The 23,394-nt window shown below is 43.7% G+C and overlaps 1 protein-coding gene across 1 annotated transcript; it reads left to right on the top strand.

The window, feature by feature from the left end:
- smad1 (SMAD family member 1) lies at nucleotides 1-22,564 on the top strand. The gene is made up of 7 exons (XM_056280399.1): nucleotides 1-233; nucleotides 6,883-7,486; nucleotides 13,094-13,357; nucleotides 16,453-16,569; nucleotides 18,393-18,614; nucleotides 18,931-19,187; nucleotides 19,292-22,564. Exons 2-7 carry the CDS (start codon nucleotides 7,087-7,089, stop codon nucleotides 19,433-19,435), a joined length of 1,404 nt encoding a protein of 467 aa, XP_056136374.1. The 5' UTR covers nucleotides 1-233; nucleotides 6,883-7,086; the 3' UTR covers nucleotides 19,436-22,564.
- The last annotated feature ends 830 nt before the right edge of the window (nucleotides 22,565-23,394 follow it).

Here is a 23,394-nt window from a genome sequence, read left to right as displayed (position 1 = left end):
TTGACGAGCGGCGTGCATTGTTTTACAGTTACATAATCCGCTCCATGCATGAAAACGCTGGATGTGTAAAAGTAGGTCTTGTTATTCTCGGACCGCCTCGAACAGTGTCCCGCGGCGTGATACTGGCGCTCGGCGGAGGGTGCGACGGCTCCGCGACTCACTGACGCCAGCGGACCGAAGACGAGCAGCTGTATGAAAGCGCAGAGGAGGCGAGCCTTGAAACAGCGCGTAAGGTATTGTGAACTTTTCTTTGCTTTTCTTTTCTTTTCTTCCCTTTCAGCCACCAAGCGTCGTCGAGACGAAGAGGAGCGGTCTCCTCGACTGTATTCCCGCCCCAATAGTTTCCCGTTACTTTATTTGTGGGGAAACTTTAAAAAAAAAAAGAAAAAAAAGGAGACCCGTTCAGCTCAACTAACGTACATTTGGCATCAGTAAAGTTTGCAGTGGCTTTTATTTGGTGCCTACGGAGGCAGATTTAGCCGAGTACCGCCTTATATCCTATGTCGTTTAGCCATTAGTGCTAACTTGTTATATCCACATGCGAATGCATGTTGAATTTAGCCCTGCTTGCACATTGTCGTGCTGCTGCTAATGAGCACTTTCCCCAGTAACCATGCTGGCGTTCTTGAGACAGGCTGACTTTGCACGCTGTGTATTCTGTTATTACCGCTTGTTGCTTGGATTAGGTGTGGTGGGCTGTTTTGTTTCGGGAAGTACACAACAGTTGTTTTTTTATGGCACGAATTACTGCGCATTTCGCCGCTGATCATATTCAAACCGCGTGCCTGAGTTTGGTGAATAAGTAAAACGATGTGCAGTGTCCTGCTTCGTACCGTTTAGCTGCGCCCATTCGCCAGCATTGCAACAACATGCAGTCTGCAGTGTGAAGGATGGATGTTTAATTAATCATATTGTGTTATAGCACATGCAAGGTTACTGAGGCATGCATCGGTGCTCTACAGAGTAGATGCATGTCAATGAATGAATTTGATTGTGTGTGTGTGTGAGAGAGAGAGAGAGAGAGAGAGAGAGAGAGAGAGAGAGAGAGATAAAAGAGTGAGAGATAAAAGAGAGAGAGAGAGCACAAGTGGGATACCTACAGCAGCTAAGGCTAGATCCCCTGACATTATTGAAGACGACATATCAGATTACCCAAAGGACAGGAATTTGTCCTTGTCCGTGATTTACTTCAGTTGTTTTATCATTTCTTATTCTCAGTATGCACTGCTTAAAGATATGCTTGATGAACAAAGACATCAAGCATATTTAGTCAGGACTAAAGTGACAAGGTTAGTTTGTCTGTACACCACAAAGCTTTTTAATGTTGAGGGCAACTGTGAATACAGCAAGTGCCTTTGCCAATCTGCTCTGCTGTATCCCTGCATCGTACCTAGATATCTATGCATGCAAAACTTAAAATGGCAAAGTATGGCAGTTCCAATTCCACATTTGAACATCTTGAATTTACTTTTTGCTGTATATATAACAGTTAGCAGTCTTTCACACTTTAAAACGGCCTGTAAAGTTTACAGAGTGATATTACAATATTATTACAGTTTTCAAAAATATCACCCTGATGTTAGTCAAGATTTTATTTTCCGTCAATTCCACAAGACAACAAAGCCCCCAAGTGCAGAGTGTAAACATAGGTTAACAACATTCCTCTCTTTCCAAAGAGACTGTCACCACAGTCTGAACCGTGTCAGTCTCAGAACAACCTTCTGTCTGGTCCCTATGGCCCAGACACCCTGGACTGCCATGTGTTGGGGTGAGGTGTCCATCCCTAACACAACACTAACCCAACACTGAGTGCCAAGCATGGTTGGGATAGCTGCTTGAAACCCCATGTGTCGGGTAGTTATGTCTGTGGTAATGTGTGCGGAGTGGTCCGTCTGGTGCGTACAGAAACTGATCCTATTTCATCTTCCAAAACCCTTCAAAGTCGTTGCTCACACCCTAAGTGGTGGGACATCACTGACCGCAGTTTGGTTGCGGCAGGCTTTCCCATGTTCTGTGTGCTACAGCATGTGCAAACGTTGCTCGAGGTTCAAATCTAGCTGCCTGTCATGCTCCTAACAACATGGACATTTTTTACCATTTCAAAAAGTGGTTTGTAGGTGAATCTGCAAGAGTTTTAAGAGCCTCCCAGGTGAATGCTTTGTCTAGTCACAGAGGTCTGAGGGCTGCACTTCAAGTCCGACTTCGAGTCCTGCTCTCAAACCGCTGTGTAAGGCTGGTGACTGGTGAAAGCACAGTTTGCTGAATGTCGGATATGATTTTAAAAGCTGATTTCTACTCATTGGTCCAGTGATGTAAGGACTCTTTCTTCTCTTTAAAAGTGATGTCCCAGTTTGCAGTGATTATATTTGTAGAAAAATAACAGATGTAATACTTTACTGTGTTACTGTTTACCCTAAAATGTCACTAGAAGCGTTGGAAGTTGCTGTTTGCGTGCATTTGTGCATTCATTACGCTCTTGCTCTTTCCACTTTTGCTCTTTCTCTCTCTCTCTCTCTCTTTCTCTCTCGCTCGTTCAAACAAATACACACACACATACACTGACACACACAGAGCCCAAAACCAGGCCTGTGTGTATGTTTGCATTTGTGCTTCTTTGTGCATCTTTTGCTCTCTGCTCCCTCTCTTTCTCCCCCCTATCTCTCTCATCTCTCTTTCTCTCTCTCTCTCTCTCTCTCTCTCTCTCTCTCTCTCTCTCTCTCTCTCTCTCTCTCTCTCTCTCTCTCTCTCTCTCTCTCTCTCTCTCTCTCTCTCTCTCTCTCTCTCTCTCTCTCGCTCTCTCTCACACACACACACACACACACACACACACACACACACACACACACACTGACATACAGACTGTCTTATATCTCAGGCTTTTCCATCACTGTCATTCTCCCTCTCCTTCTCTGCATCATTCTCTTCTCTGCTCATTCCTCTTCCCTCTTTATCTATCAACCCCCCACCCCCCACCCCCCACTCTCTGCCTCCACTTCTCTGTTTATAGCCAGTGACTCCATTGAATGAGGGGCTAATGGAGGCCCCGTCCAGGGCCTTGCTGATAAATAATGTAGCTTCTTTATAATGCGCTGTCCCCAGGGAGGGTCCAGAGAGCATCATTACTGCCTCCCCATCCTACAGCCCGTACCTAAATTGATTAACGAACACTGGAGCAGTGGAAAATGATCCACCAAGCCGATGTAGCGGCTAACAGCTCACACCAGGTGGGTTAAAGGATAATCCTGTTTTTATTTACAATCTGGGTCCTCGTAGTTTTTACCATTGTGCGTACTGGTTATGATATCATTTTACTCACCGACTGCATTGTTGGGATTTTGGACATGGCAGCGTTGCTGGACACAGCTTTACAACAGTGTCTTATGGTGCCATGGAATAGGAGTCTCAGACACATTTCAATAAGCCCAGTCTAACCCAGTTATCTAAACCACATGTTTGAAACAAAATGTGTTATCGATGGTTGATCATGTTGCCGAGCTACTTCCTGGGTCAATGTGCAGGAGTGAGTAGCCTGTGCTTAGCATGGGTAGTAGTAACCATCAATAAACTACCTTGCCAGTGCAGTTGAGAAGCCATAGATGCTGGGAAATTATGTACCCTGTCTACCGAAGGCATGAGGGTTTTTCTTTTTTCTTGTTGAAAGGACAGGTTTAATGATAATATTGTGAGCCCAGAAGACGTCATTGTAAAGCTCTGTCCACTGGGGGGGTCCCACATCCAACATTTCCAAAATGAAGCCGATGAGTAATATGATGTCACAACTGATATGCCCGATGGCAAAAACTACAAAAACAAGACCCGGGTTGTAAAAAACAAAATTATCCTTGAAGTCTCAGCCTAGTGATGTTACATGAGCCCGTCATGTGATTCCCATTAGCCTCAGACTCTGTCCAGTAGGCTTACCGCTTTCTAACAGGTTCAAGCCGAAATGAACGATCAGAAAACACCAGGGCTCGATTGTAGTGGTTTTTAAAGAGCTCTTGTGGAAATGATGGTGCGTATTATGGCTTTCATAGCTAATGGGTAGGCAACAGTTGGCCAGTGCACATGAGGCATCTATTTCATGGCTCATGAACTATGAGAGAGGAAGATTATGGGTGTATTTGCTGAGAAGTTGATGATCGCATTAAAAAGAGTCGTGATACCCAGAAAGGGTTATATGTGTTCATCTTATGGAGTCATATCAGTATAGTTTGGTGTTATTTAATGACTTCTTGGCCAACCGGCTTATTTTCCTGTCTGAAAATCAGCCCAGTTATTGCTAGAGTGATAAATTCTTTGCAAACTGAGCTTTGAAAGGGAAGGGATGCATGTGTCTGGTGACATTTTTTGACTCCATTTTTTCTCCTTCGATATCGCAGTACACATCGCAATAAACAAAAAATATTGCAGCGTTGATTTTTTTTTTAAATACCATTCAATCCTGCTTGTAATTACAAGAACGATGGCCTCTGCCAGTGATAGCAATACGGAAGCTGATCCTCATGGATGGGGGTTATGTTTGCAGAAATGCCATCACGCTGTTCCCCGAGCTAGATGGTACAGAGACCGCACCCATACAATGTCTATCCCATCCACCACTCTAGCTACTCCACCATCAGCACAAAAGAGGAGAGAGAGAGAGGGGGGGGGGTAGAGAATGAGTGTCAGTGAGTGGGAGTGTAGAAAAGAGAGAGAGAGAGGGGTCAGGGTTTGGCGGTTAGGAGACGGCTGTTTTCTCTCTCTCCCTGCACCTGTGGCGAGACCTGCAGGACTCAGCAGAAGGAAGTGATGCTCAGGCTTCCGGGGAATGACGAGACGAAGAAATGAATACACGGCCAGTTTCCTGCCTCCCCAATGTTGGGACATGAGACAATACACTGAACATCCCTAAGGTGATACCAGAGGGCGTGACCTTGCTGAGGGCATGATGCACAACGGATATGAGTGCTTAAAAGATGTTTCCCCTTGATCCCTCTCGCTCTCTCTCTCTTCTTTTGCTCTCCACCTCTCAGTCATATGCACTCAAACTCATCGCTCTGTCGCGCCGTTGTACTCTGTTTCACTCTCTTTCATACACACAAACACACACTCAAATAGACACACTGACACACCCTAGCTCATCATCACACTCCTCCCTACCCTTCTGGCATTTCAGACCTCACTTTTTAATTTAGCCAGTGCGATTGGCGCAGCTAAGCTAAATATAGGGGCAACTTTCAGCTTTCCTGTCAGTGTGGTTAGCAGTAGTAGGGCTGCCAGTGCCTCCACAACACACGTACACACATGCGCATTTGCACTTGCATACACATACCATGTGTTGTAAACAGCACCTGTTGTCATCAAACTTCTGTGCCTGTTGGGTCAGCGTGATGCCGCCCGCTCACACAGTAGCCGCGGACCAAGATAGAAATGGCTATTTATCCTGTACGCCAAAGGGCCAAGAATAATGACAGAGTGAGCCAAGCTGAGCCTTAATGATGTTTTTCTTCCTGCTTGTAGGAAATCCAATATTCTGCTGTATTTACAGTAAGTAAGAGACGCATCCTCACCCTGGAGTCTGGAGATTAAAGAGAGAGGGGGGGGGGACGGTTGTACTCCTTTATGTGAGGGCGCGATGACACGTAGGCGGAGCCATGTATGGGCTTGTCGTAGTCTCGTTACGCTTTTCCAAGTTGTATGCCGAATGATTTGAAAGGAAGGCGGAATTGTGGGAGCTTAATGCCCTCTTGTTTCCCCTCTTAAAAAGCGAGGATACACACACCTCCCGGCCACTGAATTGGTCCCGAGGGACCCCGGTGAATGGGCACATTTATCCTGAAGTCAACATACACTTCCTTTTATATTGTCCCAGACGTTGCCAGATTCCTGCTCAAACCAATGTTTGTTGGTGGTGTTGATGCTTTATAGAGCCCCCCCCCCCACTCCCCCCACTCCCACCAGCAGGCTTGTCGTTGAAGTTCTCCATACTTTGAATAATGGCCTTGGTTGCCGCTCTTGTAAAAATTGAAAAAGACTTTGTCTTGTAAATGGTCTAACCCGGCCTGTGTCCTAGTAGCTCTGCAGCAAACAAGAAGTGACACGTGTGTGTGTGTGTGTGTGTGTGTGTGTAAAAGAGAGACAGCCACTGAAAGACAGAGATGGAGTGACAGAGAGAAAAATAAAAAGTTGAAAACTTTAAATTGCATATAGTTTGCAGTCCTACCTAAGCCACCACTCAATCAGCTCTTCTCCCAAAAAAAAGATGCAAAAGTGAGTTAGAGGCGTGAAACTATACATCAGCTTATTGCCGATAAAACAGACAGAAGGGTAGAGTCTGGGGGCCTATATATTTCTGTTAAATAAGAGTTGGTTACCAGTCATCTACTGTAGCTCTACCACTTCTTGTTTTAGCTTCTCAGGAGTTCAAATTCCCATCAGGTTCATCAGGTGTTCCAACTTTTGAGCCAGATACGTCACATGGTCCTCCGTTCAGTTTCTATGGAAAGTCCTTTCTCTGAGTGACATTAGCGAGTAGTGGTAATGTGACAAGCCATATAGGCAGCAAAGTATCTTGAGAATGCCTGATTGGAATGGACACTCAGTTGTGTCAGTTATGACTTTTTCAGCCGCCACTGATTCCCAGAAGCCATAACAGAGTGAGCTCATTGCTCACTCTGGTCCACCATGTAATGGATTGTTCTGCTAGTAGATCCTCGCGCTGGTGAGACATCAGGACCGATGCAGAAAACTGGGCAGAGCTGTGCATTCGCCATAGTTATTAGAAATGCTGTAGAAAAAAAGACATGGTTGCAGAAACTGTGAGCAGAAGAATGCTTTCATTTTCTGTTTGAAGAGATTTTCAACAGTTGTGTTCTGACCATGTTCTCTATCTCCTCTGCTTAGGTGGCATTAGAGAGAACCCGATCTGAAACCTAAGGACCTGAGGATTAATAGACAACTCCAGACAGCCAAACAACATTTTAGCCTTACCCTTTTTGAAACTGGACTACAGCCCCCTCCCCTTAAACGCCCGCACCTCCTTAAGTGTTTTCTCCTTTGAAGACCTGTCAGAGAAACAGGACAGGAGAAGAGGGAGGCAAGTCCAACATGAACGTCACCTCACTCTTCTCCTTTACCAGCCCGGCTGTCAAACGGCTCCTCGGTTGGAAGCAGGGTGATGAGGAGGAGAAATGGGCAGAAAAGGCCGTCGATGCTCTAGTTAAGAAATTGAAAAAGAAGAAGGGTGCGATGGAAGAACTGGAAAGGGCTCTCAGCTGCCCGGGCCAACCCAGTAACTGTGTGACCATCCCTCGCTCACTGGACGGACGGCTGCAGGTGTCCCACAGGAAGGGCCTCCCTCATGTCATCTACTGCCGGGTGTGGCGCTGGCCTGACCTGCAGTCCCACCATGAGCTGAAGGCCCTGGAGTGTTGTGAATACCCATTTGGCTCCAAGCAGAAGGATGTGTGCATCAACCCCTACCACTACAAGAGAGTGGACAGCCCAGGTGAGCGATGATATGTGGTAGAGTATATGACAGGAAAAAAGTTTTATGTTATCGTATTTATTTATGATACCTGCAGACTGCATGTTTCACTAGCCATACAATTACATTTTGCAGATGGAATGATTGTTAAATGATGATTTTAGGACTATGTTCAGAGTCTGTAGGCCAGGGTAGCCTTTAAAGCTGCATTAAGTGATATTTTTCGATATTAACAGTGGTTCAAACGACTCTCTGTGATGTGAAAGGATCACCTGTTCTGCCGATTGCAGTGAGAATCAACACTTCAGTCTACGGGTGTCCTTAACCAGAGACAGGCTTTTGCCTCATTTTCAGCTATTTGTTAACATCCAGCCCAAAGATGGAACCTTTGCCCCTGCTAAAAAAATGGGATTAAGCTCACAAGTCAGGAGCGCTTCCTCTTCTCTCTGTGAGCTTCACCCTAGACCCATATTCTCAACTTCAGAATTGCATGAGCGGTTTATCCACGTTTTGTTAGCTGGGCCAGCTCTACAAACTCGAATGTCCATGACTGAGCAATCAAGTTTGGTGTGACGTAGTGATCAAGTTCCACGATTGGGCCACTGGTTCAGGTAACCAATGACGTCAGTGAAGTTACAAGATTGGTCGGCCGACCAACGACTTCACGGGTAAACACGGAAATGGGAGTTTCCCTATTGGCCATTGCTCGTTCAAAATGAATCGGCGCAGCAGTTCGCGCTCATTCCACATTTATAGCACGCTAAAGAACGGAATATATTGCTACTCATGGATACAACTGAAACGCTAAGAACGGAATATTTTGCTGCTCTTTCCACATCTGGTTACGCACTGTAGCAGTCCACAACTGAAGATGTGTCATAATGATTGCAGCATCATCTAGTGGTCATCTCCAAGAATAGTCCCACTGTAGTCAATTACAATGCAGAAATTTCAGGGATGGCGCATCCAGTCCTACTAATCAATCAGCATAGAGCAGAGTAGGCGAGAAACCAGCTCTTCATGCACTGAGAGGCATGAGGGAGAGCGCACAGTTAAACTACCCCAAATAACAATCATCCTGACAAAACGTAGGAGAGACAACAGCTCTCCATGTGCCAAGAGGCATGAGGAAGAGTTCACTGTTAAAGCACACCAAATAGCAATCACATTGACAAAACACTTAATACAGAGTGAGTCTTCTGGCGTTTTCATATTAGGTACGATTGATTCATACCGTGCCTGGGTACAATTGCCACCCCCCACTCAGCTTTCACATTAATAATGTTCCCTGCCCACATACACTTGTGTATCTACACACTCAGATACAGTAGGTGGCAGTATGCACCTAGTTGGTTTGCGATCCACCCATGAACACGAAGAAGTAGAAGAAGAGGAGGGTCATGTCTGGATGGTAACCTTAGATTTGTGAATTTGCGAAACTCTCACGCTAACTTAACCTCAACCTAACCCTAACCTTAACCCAACACTCAACCGATAGCTAACCTTAACCTAACCGATAGCTAACCCACAACCTAATCTCAACCTGTCAGTAAGGTAAGATACTTTATTGTCATTGTGTACACACAACGAAATTTCGTTTGGTGACTCTCAGACCAACAACACTAGACAAGGTAAATAATTTAAAAAAAAACAAGATAAAAACAAGAACAACATTTAGTATAAATAAGTGAGGTAGTAAAAAAAAAGTGAGATAGCAAAAATGATGATGAGACAATAAAAGCTATCAACCTAACCTTAACCTCATGCTTACTTTATTCTAACCCTCCATTACCTACCATTGTCAAGCCAAGTGTGCATGTACGAGTGTGCGAGAGTTTCGCAAATCTAGGGTTACCATTTAGACAGAACTGAAGAAGAGTACGCTTGTGTCAACTATGCGATATTTGTTTATGTTGTCTCTCTAATGTTAGAAAAGTGTGCCGACTGTAAGATCCCAAGCCCATACGATGGAGTTGACCTTAGAAAAACAAGAGACTTAACAGATAGTTAGAGTAGGTAAACTTATAATAATTAAATTAAGTTCTCTTTCAAATCAAACATCCCAAGATATGAATGCAAAGTATTGCTCTTGCAACTACATTTATACACTTTTTTTTTACTCAAATGTAGCTTAACCGTGTTATGTGATATGCTACTTCAGTACACTTTAACGACAAATATTACTGGGACCACTACAGAAAATTGCAGATGAACATTTAATATCCAGGACCTCACATCATAGACACTACCACTGACTATCCCTGTAACAAACTGGCACAATTCCAAACATTGACTACACAGTCGGGCCATATACTAGGTTTTGACCTAGCTTTGTTTTTTTTGGGGGGGGGGGGGGGTTTGAGGGAGGGGGTGCCATCTTCGGGCCAGATAATTTCAGCAACAAGCTGAAAGTGAAGGCAAAGCATGTCTCTGGTGAAGGAAAACTGTAGACTGCAGTGTTGTTTCTTTGCGCAACTGGCAGTGAAAAGTGATCCTTTCACATCGCAGGGATTTATTCGACTCACTGATAATATAAAAAATATCGCTTAATACAGCTTTAAAGGTTCCATGAGATGTGACTTGTATTTTCATTCTTGTTAGTTCTTCTGTCTGCACTCAACTCGCATCTGTTCAACACTATGTTCTAGAAATTCACCGCAATATATTTTGTTTATAATTATGCTTATAAGGATAAGGTTTTTCTCTTCCTGAAAAATACAATGTTTTTTCCAGTTACGTCACACTGCAGTCGCAGACATACACTAAAAATGTGGTCATATCCAATGAAATATGAGCGAGACTGAGAGAAGACAACTGAACGTCTATCACCACATTGAAACAAGTCAATAGCATATCGATGTCCACTTTCTTCTAAAGGTCCCCGGCCATGATCGGTTGTTAGTCAAATCAAATGCCCTCCCTCTTCAAAATCACATCCAACCGTTCAGTTTCATTCGGATGTACGTCAAATCACAGAGGTCACGGTGATCTAAACGGCATTTCATGGGACCTTTAAGATTCACACCTTTTCCTCTAGAGTAATAGCTTCTGCAGATGTTCCGTTCTTTCACTTGTACATCTTTTTTTATATATAGATATTCTCATTTCGCCAGCCAGGAGCTGATCTGTTTGGAAATATCAACAAACCACCTGACAGCTTTTGTTGATAAGGTCGATGATATAATAGCAAAACCAAACTCTGTGTGTTCATCAGTGCATGCTATGTATCCAAAATATGTCTCCGCTGGTGCATGTGAGAGAGAGATAGAGATCATGTTAAATCCGTGATCAATGTACGAGTTGATGAGTTGAGTGTTGGCGTAAATCAAACGCTCTATTTTGCCTACCTACTAAGGCAAAAATAAGGCTCAGCTGACAAGATAGAAACAGCTGTCTGCAGGGTGCTAGAGAGAGGGGCTGACCAGTGTGTGTGTGTGTTATGTGTGTTGGGGTGGTGATGGTGAGGGGGGCAGGAAATTCCAGCTGGGAGAGAATGAAGGCTTTGTTTTGGGCATGCTCTTTGCTGCTGCCCAGAGTGCATGTACCAACACACAGATGCACACGTGTATGTCACACACACACACGCACACACACACATATAGATAGATAGATAGATAGATAGATAGATAGATAGATAGATAGATAGATAGATAGATAGATAGATAGATAGATAGATAGATAGATAGATAGATAGATAGATAGATAGATAGATAGATAGATAGATATTTGCACAGGCAAATAAAATAAACATGCCTAACACATCATACACACACACACACACACACACACACACACACACACACACACACACACACACACACACACACAATCCCATAAAAACATCACACACGGTTTCTCTGGGGACGGCCGGGACAGGAAGCCTGTCACCCTCATACAATAGACGGAAGGAGTGGTTGCCTGCCTCGCACACTTCTGTTTTAGCAGCACTTGGAGAACAGGGGGCTAAGGTGTTCCCACCCCAGAACACCTGTCTGTCAACACTGAGCTTCTCGTCTCTACATCCCCCAATCTCCGTTGAAACACCACACACACACACACACACACACACACACACACACACACACACACACACACACACACACACACACACATCCTGTCAGATCCCTTCACCAATCGGACCCAATAGTTTTGCCAGTTGTGGAGTTTATACTTACAAAGACATTGGCTACAGCAGCTTACATGGACTACAGGTTTGTACTCTGATTGTAATGAGGTCCCCCTCTAAAATGTCTGCTTATTAAACTTTATTAACCCACACAGGTATTTACAGACACAAGTGGGGCATACCACTGTGGCTTGTACCTCTTGCTCACAAAGTACCTTCACATACATATCAGCCAGGATTGAGATGAATTCCTTCGGAAAAGCTTACCTCAGTGATTTTTTTTTTTCAGGGCAGAATGTCTGGGACTCAGAGCCAAATATCGCTGGCTAAAACCAACAGACTGAAAGCTGACATTTCAAAAATGCAGGGACATCTGCTCCCTGCCAGGAGTATGATAGATACAGCCAGATAATAAGATGGAGAAAGAGTTCTTGATTATGCTGTAATTAAAGCACTCAGTCCTGTGTGTGTGTGTGTGTGGGGGGGGGGTTGTTGTTGGTGTGTATGCAATATAGCATTTGCTATATTTGTGTGCAAGCAACCATGAATTTGTGCAGGAAGGAGGGGGAAAAGTGAACTAGATTTATGGAGTGTACTGATTGAAAAGGGGAGCGCTAACATCACCCAAGCTATCCTAACCTATGGTGCATGCTGCTCAAAGACATTACCACTTGTACCAAAAAGGCTTATGTTGGTAAGGAGATTTAAAGACTCTGCTATCAGGTCACTGGAATATTGGGCTTGTCAGACCTGATGGGGTGCAAATCCTTTTCACTTTACAGATGCTACAAGGTGTTTTTTCACAGATTATTTATTTTTCTCAATTTAATTTTGATGCCACTATAGGACCGATTTAACAAAGTAAGACCATTAACGAGAAGATTAGCTATTGCTTATATAATGATTCCAAGTGCTTGTCTCTGGGCCATATTTCCCTGCAAAATCTGACAAAACGATTAACTGCACAGAGAGAACACATGGCCACAACCAGAGATGCATTATTGCTGCATATCTCGTAAATGCCTGTTTCTCCAAAACACTGCTGCATCTCCCACTCTTCAAAACAAATGAATAGTCAAACAGTGAGTGAATGAATGTAGAAGCAATGCTTGTGCAAAATGTTGTTCCTCCACAGAACACTGCTGCTTTTGCCCACAAGGGTGCGGTGCAGTCAACAACAAAAAATCCCAAACTCCTGCTGCAGCTTTAACTCAAAGTCCTCTAAGTCTATTCTCCCATGTCATTTCTACAAACTCGGGCTCACATCTGGATTGGTCTTGAAATTACTACTACTACTACTACCACTACTACTACTGCTACTACCACTACTACTACTACTACTACTTCCACTTTTTGCTGCTCCCATTAGGGGTCGCCACAGCGGATCATCCATTTCCGGTCTTGAAATTACTAAATTGTTAATAACTGTCAAATCATTTAAGCTATTTCATTCAAGAGCGTAGTTCTTTTGCTAACCAGTCTGTCCTTCCCTCTCTCCTCAGTGCTGCCTCCGGTGCTTGTTCCCAGGAATAGTGAGTTCAATGCCAAGCACACAATGTTGCCACGCTTTCGCAACCCACTGCAACAGAATGAGCCACACATGCCCCAGAACGCCACGTTCCCAGAATCCTTTCCGCAGGCCAACACAATGCCCTTCCCCCATTCACCGGGCAACAGCTACCCAAACTCTCCTGGAAGCGGCAGCAGTGCCACCTTCCCTCATTCACCAACCAGCTCTGACCCCGGCAGTCCGTTCCAGATGCCAGGTGAGTTGCCGTAGTCCATAAGCCTCTACCAGTGTGACTAGTGCTTGGCGATCATATATGAGACGATAGATATTGTCTACTATCATATATGAGATGATAACAATTTTTGTTTTATTTACAAAAGTTTTATTCCTGTCAAGTTTAGTGGGTTCATCTTCCTCCTGAATAAAAGATGAGTAGTCAAGAAGGTTAATTGCCCTTAAAACACCATTTTCTAAATGTCAGATCATGCCATCTCCAGAATCTGAGCATAGTTCCTGCAGTTAATACCAAGCAATAAAAAGTCAGTCATAAAAGACAGCAAGCAGGAATTCAGCGTTTTTAAGACTTTTTAACAAAATAGCCATATTTAATCAAGGGTAATAAAAACTAACAAAATTGTTTTAACAGAAATTTAGCAGCATTCTCTCTCAAACACAGTACCCGTAACCAAACAGGTCATGTGAGCAGGTGTGGAAATAAAATCTTTAATTGTTGTATCTGCAGGTTTTAAATCCTTTTCAGTCCTTTACAAAGTACAATTACAAATTGTAAGCAGCCTTTTACACTTACATTTACTCATTTAGCAGATGCTTTTTCCCAAAGAAAGTTAGAAAAAGATAAATTCAAATAGCACCGAATGGCGTCATTGGGCGCTACACAGAAATCATATAGCCAAGAGTGCACATCATGAACACATTTAGTGTTGGTGTGCCTTATGCTGCACTCACACCAAACACTACATGTTGCTTTATTCACGCTACAGACCAAGAAAGGCTACCACGTAGCTCTGGTAGCGCCATAGTTTCAGACCAACAACTTCGTTTGATGACACTATTATACAACAGTAGCATTAGCAATAGCGACTCGGTGTTTTCAAAGCAAATGAAAGCTTACCAGAGACTCAAACAACTTTACTGACCTTTTACCACACCAGTTCCCTCTTATTTCAATCTCTGTATCACACCAAATTGTTATCGTACAACTGGGAACATGCAGAAACAGCACAAATCAATGTATCCTCCATTTCCGCTTCGCTGCTCTTATCTCAACACCACCAGGGGTGTGGTGTGGCCTTGTGATACCAAACAGAAATGAGGGGCTGTCACTTTCTTGCATCAGAGCAACAAAGCCACAATTCATAGATTTCCATTGACGTTTCATTCATTCCTGTTGCTATGTAGCTTTTGTTTTGAATGAAACATTAGAGGATCAAGAGGTGGTGAATAAGAGAATCAAACTGCAGAGTAGATGGTACGTTACCACAAGTCAGTAAACAGAAAAATCATGCTGTCAAGTGCAAGAAGAAAAGGGCTCAATAGTAGGCACCAATTATAATGATGTTTTTGTAAGTGAGGGCGCCGTAGTAGCAGCTGGCGCCTATTGATGTTGATAGCAAAGTGAACCCAGAGACCACTTTAAAGTGGCGATCTTAAAGATTCTCACTTAAAGAGAGACTGACATGCCCTTTCTGAACACATTTTTTAACATTGGGAGTTTGAATCATAACTGAAAATAGGCGTGGTTTTATGAATTCAAAGCTATTGGCTACTGTCTTCCTGGGTGGATGGGGCTCGGTACTGCTCATCACTTGTTATTTAAAAAAAATGTCCGAGAGTGAGAGGGAGATCCTCTGCGAGGATTACAGTTTTGAGGAGGAGGATTCTGTGATACAAATAACTGTTAGTTAGTTAGTTAGATAGATAGATAGATAGATAGATAGATAGATAGATAGATAGATAGATAGATAGATAGATAGATAGATAGATAGATAGATAGATAGATAGATAGATAGATAGATAGATAGATAGATAGATAGATAGATAGATAGATAGATAGATAGATAGATAGATAGATAGATAGATAGATAGATAGATAGATAGATAGATAGATAGATAGCAATACGTCGTAGAAAGATCGATAATAAAGTCTCAGCAAAATAGCACAAACCCGAGCCAAGTAGCTAGCAGGAAGAGCTGAAAGAACGGCTTCTCCGTGGTTTTATAGCATCTTGCTACAGACACACCCTATATGCAAATTGACTGGTGTCTACGTATCCACCAGCACAATTTGACATTGGACACCATCTACAGTCAATCACAGATCTCTCTCGAGTGGCCGCAGACGCGCTGTTTTGGCCACTGAATTTCTCCGTGGTCACATTCCAACTTGGAACTTAACCTATCAATAGGAATTTTCAGATTTTGATGTCAGTATCACTTTAAAGAAATCTCTGTTAAGTTACCATCTTTTACTGAACAAGATGACACAATGAAAATTCAGCATACTGGTCACTGATGAAAACCCTTGAATTTGCAGTATGAAGATAAAACAATCATGTGTCTGTGGTGACATTCCCACCAAAAATCACAAGCGTTACAAAGATAGTGTTGTGGTGGATGACACCTTGGAAGTGCATGCCAATAAATAAGCGTAACCGTAATCTTCGAGACTGTCGCTTTAAGGATGGAGGTAGGACTTGAAGAGGAGAGGTTTTAAGGAGTTAGCCAGTCAGTAGCTCTAATGGAGACTGGGAGTTCATTCAGCCATTTTGGGGACAGGTGAGAGCAAAAGGGGACCCGGAGCTTGTTACTTTGATAGGGATAGTAGCCTATACAGCCTATAGAACAAAACGAGTGAGCAGGAAAGTAAATGCTCATATGGGTTTGCAGGTAAGTTGGAACGCGTCCATGAACTGCCCGGAATGCCAGCAGCAACGTTTAAACTTTATGTGGGCAGCATAAAGTTACAACCATACAGTTGCGGCGTTATACTTGTACAGTTGTAACTCTACGAGTTGGACCAAAAAGGCGAGCCTGTCAACAGTCTCTAGTTTGAGAATCATTCCCTGGCAGATATCTGTGGCTGCATTTCCATCAAGCTTTTTTCCAGTGACCTCTGAAGTTGTGAGCAAAAACTCAAATGTCACACACAAGTTTTTAAGTTCACTTTAGGTGGATGAGTAAACTCACTGGTAAGGAGATCACGCCGTAAAAGGTGACTGAGTTTTGGAATTTCTTTCATGGGAAGCAATACATGTCAATCCATGACTTGTTGATAATTTCTTCTATAGTGTAATGCCCTTCTCCCTTCTTCCTGTGTTGTGGTCACTGAAGAAACCCCCCCTCCAGCCTACATGCCCCCTGAGGAGCAAATGACTCAGGATTGCCCCCAGCCAATGGACACCAACCTGATGGCCCCACCCCTCCCCATAGAGAGTAACAACAGGCCAGGTAACTGAAAATTTTAATGCACGCATGCACAAGCACACACACAATCCTCGTCCCCGATCTCCCCATGCCAGTATCGCTCATCTGTGCATACTGTGATATCAATCCCACAGAGCTGCCTGCACCTGCCCCCTTTCCTCTATAGGTGTAAATATTTCTTGGAACACTGATTCTTTTAATAAGCAATCGTGGTTGGATTGAAGTTGGAGGTATGAATGAAAAAAAAAAAACCTCAGTTGTGTTGGTCAACTATTTCTCACTGGACACTGGAGTGGCCATGACAGTCGTGAGTATGGAAAGGATCTACTGTCGTTTTGTAAGGCAGTGTCTGTGTACAACCCCGGGGGATCTGCAAAGCCTCAGCCAATTAAGGCAGGTCTCTGAGCTGTTTTTATGAGCCCTTTAAAAACCCCGGGTTTATGTCATCTCAGCTGGTGGTAATGACTTCAGCCTTGTTAATGATCAGCTTCACTTATTACCTTCATCTTCCACATCTAGAACATACTGCCATAATGACTGCTATCTGAGCTTTGTGGTTCAGCCTATGTTGTGTTAGACAGGCTTAACCTCACACATTTGAACAGTGCGTTCAGAAAAGATAACATAACTGTGTTAGGGCCACACAAATAAAACAAAGCACATTTTAATCCAATGATATTGAAATATAGTATTACCAGGATATTCTGATGTCCTATGATATTTCTGAAAGCCATTTCAACCATAATTAATTTCTTTCTAAACCTGGAGGAGCCTGACAGACAATAAGGTCAGAGTATTTATGCGAAAGTAAAAAAGATCCCTGTCTGTGCCTTGTACTGACTCCCAAGCCATACCAAGTAACAAGTTACCAAAAAAACTGAAAGTTTCTCTAAATGAAGGTAGACCCAATTAAGTTAAACTCACATTACAATTCATTTACTTTGCATGCCACTCTTTTTCCCCTTTGCCTGAACCAGCTGAAGCTTACTATTTTTCGGCATGCATTCAAAGGTTAAAAGATTTCAATGTGACCCTACCCATTCCATGACAACAGCGGTGGGAAGAGCCGTTGAAATATGGGCTGGAAGTGGGAGTTTAGGGAGTTTTCAAGTTCTTTTCCACAAGCTGCATCCTGTGCAGGGGGAGTGGGTTTCCATTGTAGTCCATTTCTGGGAAATAGGCCGACAAAACACACCTGCTAGCCAGTACCATGCTGCAGAGGAAATTTGGGAGATGTACACACTCTGAATAAACATAATTTATCCCTCCCCAAGAGAGGATGATGCCAGCTGGCACTGGCTCACCCAAGATACCAGGCACAGAAGCATGGGCCAGGCACCTTCTATTGACTGACTGCTCAATAAAGGGTGGCATACAGACCGCAGAAAAACTGCAGGGGTTTGGCCTTTGGACTGATCTGCATTGATTTTGGTCAGAGGAAATGTATACATCTGTAACCGGTGGTTCCTATCAGTTTATTCAAATGATTGTCATGGGTTACAGCGACATTTTGGAGGATTTTGTTTTTGTGAACAAATAAGATGTGTTTTGACTTCTCATGGTATTCATTTTGAATTTATGTGATGACTAGATGGACAGATAGATAAACAGACAAACACAGATCTAACGATCCATCTATTAGTCCTCAGGGGGCATTAAAATCTGCCTAAGAGCTGATCTTAGGCCTACGGTTTATTTTAGGTCCAGCTCAGAGCATTAAATAGGGGTGTGCAAGCATGGGTGTGTGTTTGTGTTGGTGTGTGTGTTGTGTGTGCACCTGCCGTGTTGTTGAGGGGTTGCATTGTGCTAACCTCACTGTGTAATCTGTCGATTAATTTACTTTGCAGATGTGCAGCCTGTTGCCTATGAGGAACCCAAGCACTGGTGCTCCATTGTTTATTACGAGCTCAACAACCGAGTGGGAGAGGCATTCCAGGCCTCCTCCACCAGCGTCCTTGTTGATGGTTTCACAGACCCCTCCAACAACCGCAACAGATTCTGCCTTGGCCTGCTCTCTAACGTTAACCGCAACTCGACCATCGAGAACACACGGCGGCACATTGGCAAAGGTGCAGTATGAGAGTCTGAATGCAGTACACTGGCTCTCAGTGCACTAGGATCAGTATATTGTCAGTAGACAGAGAATGGGTGTAGAGGATATGTAACAACAACATAATTGAATCAGCATTCAAGTCTATTGACTTTAGATATGTTATAATTATTGTCATTGTTTTTTTTTTCCTTGAAAATGACAGGGTGACAAATGCTTTATAAGAACCATGAAGGGCAGGATGTGGAGGTAGAGCTCCATCTCAACTGTCGAGTGTGAATACCACAACGTAGGACTAATCCTTGGGTTTATTTTCTCACATCATTTCCTCCCAGGTGTTCATCTCTACTATGTGGGTGGGGAGGTGTATGCAGAGTGCCTAAGTGACAGCAGTATCTTTGTCCAGAGCCGCAACTGCAACTACCACCATGGGTTCCACCCCACAACAGTGTGTAAGATCCCCAGCGGCTGCAGCCTGAAGATTTTTAACAACCAGGAATTCGCCGAGCTGCTGGCGCAATCTGTGAACCATGGTTTTGAGGCTGTTTATGAGCTCACCAAGATGTGCACCATTCGCATGAGCTTTGTCAAGGTAATCAGATCTTATGGGGGGAGTCTTGTGCGTACAGTGGATTTAAAGTCACCTACATTTAGCCCCTGTGAATATTCTAAGATTATTTTTGTATATTGTTTCAGGGCTGGGGTGCAGAGTACCACCGCCAGGATGTGACCAGCACACCCTGTTGGATTGAAATTCATCTGCACGGTCCCCTGCAGTGGTTGGACAAGGTGCTCACCCAAATGGGCTCCCCCCACAACCCCATCTCCTCGGTGTCCTAAACTAAACTGACCTCAGCCCCGTAGCTGTCCATACCCTAGCATTTCGGTTCAAGTAGTGAAAGTAGGAATTAGCGCATTTGAGATTTTTGTCTGTTACAGTGGCGGACCGTGCTTTTTTTGGGCCTGGACCTTCACTAGGTACCACCGTTAAACAACCTCTCTACAAAATCACAAACAAAACACCGTAGACAACAGAAAAAAACCCCCAATATCATACTCATTTGCATGTATGATCTGTGACGTGATCACATCTTATTTGCCAGTGCAGTCAAAGCCATTTGATCACAATCGTAAGGCAATAAACGCATAAGCAATGCATAACACCTTCTTAACAAATTCATCTTCCAAACACAAATACAAGAGCCATTGTGTGTGTGCCAACAGTATGCAACCAAAATAAAGAACATTTCTCGGGATTAGCATCGACATCAACTGTTTATGCAACAATGTAGTAAAACCAGCAATAAAAAGTTTCTCTCACCACCGCTGATCTTCTGAAGATGAAGTCCAGCCCAATTGCTAGCTTGAAACATAAGTTGCCCCCCCCTTTCTTTTCTCCCCAATTGTACTTGGCCAGTTGCCCTACTCTTCTGAGCTGCCCCAGTCTCTGTTCCACCCCCTCTGCCGATCCGGAGAGGGCCGCAGACTACCACACGTCTCCTCCGATACATGTGGAGTCGCCAGCCACTTCTTTTCACCTGACAGTGAGGAGTTTTGCCAGGGGGAGGTGGCGCGTGGGAGGATTACGTTATTCCCCCCTAGTTCCCCCTTCCCCCCTGAACAGGCGCCCCGACCAACCAGAGGAGGCGCTAGTGCAGCGACCAGGACATGTACCCACATCCGGCTTCCCACCCGCAGACACGGCCAATTGTGTCTGTAGGGACGCCCGAGCAAGCCAGAGGTAACACGGGGATTCGAACCGGCGATCCCCGTGTTGGTAGGCAACTGAATAGACCGCCACGCTACCTGGACGCCCCCCCATAACTTGCTTTTGCAGGTTGTTTAAGATTCAGTTGATACGTTTCTTTCTTTTGTTTCTGTCCAGCTTTTTGTTCAATGTCCATTTTGGAAAAAGGTGAGTATAATAAATCTGCGATGGTGACAGGCTCTTCACCCGTTTCCATTTTCACTCTTTCGACTTCACTGTGCTTCTATCCAGTTAGCTATACACCTAACGGCCTCATAGCTTGTCTCATGCTATATTCACTGTGTACCCTGTTAACTTAGTAAGGCCTGCTAGAATACCTTGGAACATCTGAAGAATACTCTCATGGGCTTCAAAGTTGTACCGGTTAATCAAATTGTCAATCCAAAAATATGACATTCGTTTAACGAACGGATGTATTCAAATCAGGCCCTGAAGGCCTTGAAGGGGGGGGGATCTAGATATTCCCTTCAGAGACATCGGAGAACAATGTTTTGATTGGTTTTTCCTTCTCCAACTATATAAAACAACGTGCATGCACAGCGTACCACAGAAAAACAAGATGATCAAACGCACAATATCATCTATTGACAAAACACAGGCAAACAGAACTGTTGGATCAGACAAACAGTCTTTCCATCTCAAAAAAAAAAAAATTACAGGGTTTTCTGTGAAGGTCTTGAAGGCCCAGACGGTTTGCCACTGGTGTGTTTCTGCCAAACTCCCTTTTTCAATGTGGCCGGCTTAGGTTTTGACTGAAACACACAGTGATGAAGGTCCACTAGGGGTGGGTGGGTTGTTGAGTGGGTTTGTTTGTTCTCTACTTGAAGGACGTCTGAATTGGGCACATTTGCAGACTGGGAGATGGGTTAGCAAATCGAGCGTGACGCAACTGGAAGATACTTGATCTTTGTGACCAACTGTAATAATCAGACCCTCGCTCTCTCACCGTGACGCGAGTATCCTCCTCCGCCTTGCTCCTGGAGTCTTTTTTCGTTGTCGTACTATATCGGTTCTCATGGCTACGTTGCATCTCAGTATTCCGTAGGAAATCCAGATCACACGAACGTATTCACGGGAGGATGGTCTGGGTTGCCTAAAATTGCGGTCAGCTCTTCGAGCCGACTCCGCCTGACGTCTGCTGCATGACTGCGAGGAAGATGACGTGAAATGTACTTCTGACATGTACAGAATTTACCACAGGCTTGGACGATGAACAATACGGCAGAGAAGAAATAAAATAAACGCGGGAATATTCCCGTCAATTATGCTTAAAAGAGATAACGGGTCACTAAGACAAGTGTGCATAAATGTCTCCAAGCCGGGTTTTTTTTTTTGTTGGTAATATTTGGTGGAAAATTGAGGCAAAATTTCTAAAATCTCGGAAAAAAATATGTGGGCAAAACCGGAGAGACTTTGGGGATTTAGGATTAAGGTTTAGTGTGTGGGGGGGCATGGCACTACAAGGACACACGAGAAAGAGACTCGCGTTTAAATATTGTTCATCTTGTGTTACACCCGTGTTTAACTGAATTTAAGAAGAAAAAAAAAAGATTAGTGTTTAGATATATTCACCGTTAGAGTACGTGCTGTGCAGTCTGGTTTTGCCGAGCGTAGTTTGGTTAGTGTAGCATCACACATTTATGGTTGGTAAATGACGTTGAAAAGAAGCAGTACGAGTGCAGTTCAGTTTGTTCGGTGCTGCGTACACTACAAGGAAATGAACGTGTCGAGTACAGACGGTCACAGCGAGGACACGGCGGTTTCAGCGGCCTCGTCTCACTCTCGCATCACATCGACTCTGCAAAACTTGCTAAAAGACTATTAGGGGGGGGGAAACTGTGTTTGTGTTTGTTCCGGGGGTATACACACAATTTTAAATTGTGGACTGAATAAATTGAGTTATCAGTTACTGATGGTCCTAAGTAGTTTCTTCTTTTTTTCTTTTCTTTTTTTTTTTTTTATAAAACACAGATTTTTGCTTTTCAATTCTTGCTTAGAGCAATCATATTTGCTATGAAACTGAATTTGTACTCTTTTTGTATTTGAAAACCTGTTTTCTGTTGTTCCATTTGTGTGCACTTTCAGAGATTGCCTCTTTGTTTTTGTTTTACTTTTGTTCTGTTTTTGGCTCAGTAGAACTCCCAGAAAAGCAGTTTTATTCCATGAATATCAAGTCTCTACTGGAAGATTCAATAAATTTGTTTCAGTACCTGCAGCTTCCCTGTCTTTTCTTCATGGCAGCGTTTGAGCGGTCTCCTTGAAGCTTTATTGGTCAACACGTTTTGACGACCGATATAAAAATCCAGGACATTTTGCAAGTCCCAACTTTAGTAAGGTTTTTTTTCTCCTCTCTTTTATGAGACAAGGTCAGGTTTGGCAGGGACCTCTGTGTGTGTGTGTGGGGGGGGGGTGCAGTGCATACTATATGTAATTTCAATAGACTTAAGGCTGCAACTCAGACAACACTAGCATACAGAGTTGGCTGATAATGATGGTAATGATGATGCAGGGTTGGCTATAATACTAAGAAATATTTACAGACAGTTAAAGATGATTGCTGCTCTCTCTCGGGTCTGCAACATAGCCTGGCGATATCGGAGTTAATTAATTAATTAGGTAACACTTTCTATGAAGCTTGCATCATTAATGATAATGATTATAATTATAATTAAGTATAATCATAATTATGATCCATCCATCCATTATCTGAACCGCTCTCAGAGTCGTGGGGATGCTGGAGCCCCGAGCCTATCCCAGCAGTCATTGGGCAGCAGGCGGGGAGACACCCTGGACAGGCTGCCAGGCCATCACAGGGCCAACACACACACACACACACACACACACACACACACACACACACACACACACACACACACACAATCATACTATGGGACAATTTAGTACTGCCGATTCACCTGACCTACATGTCTTTGGACTGTGGGAGGAAACCGGAGCCCCCGGAGGAAACCCACGCAGATACGGGGAGAACATGCAAACTCCGCACAGAGGACTAGGGGGCATTTACACGATC

Source organism: Lampris incognitus, chromosome 5, assembly GCF_029633865.1.
Source record: "Lampris incognitus isolate fLamInc1 chromosome 5, fLamInc1.hap2, whole genome shotgun sequence".
Taxonomy (NCBI): Eukaryota; Metazoa; Chordata; class Actinopteri; order Lampriformes; family Lampridae; genus Lampris; species Lampris incognitus.
This window is presented reverse-complemented; position numbering and strand designations above follow the sequence as displayed.

What these genes read in the sequence shown, in the direction of transcription:
- smad1 (XM_056280399.1), top strand. Translation starts at nt 7,087, where the DNA reads ATGAACGTCACCTCACTCTTCTCCTTTACCAGCCCGGCTGTCAAACGG. An exon ending in CAAGAGAGTGGACAGCCCAG is followed by an intron (nt 7,487 to 13,093) that starts GTGAGCGATGAT and finishes CTCTCTCCTCAG; the next exon opens with TGCTGCCTCCGGTGCTTGTT. An exon ending in AGAGAGTAACAACAGGCCAG is followed by an intron (nt 16,570 to 18,392) that starts GTAACTGAAAAT and finishes TTTACTTTGCAG; the next exon opens with ATGTGCAGCCTGTTGCCTAT.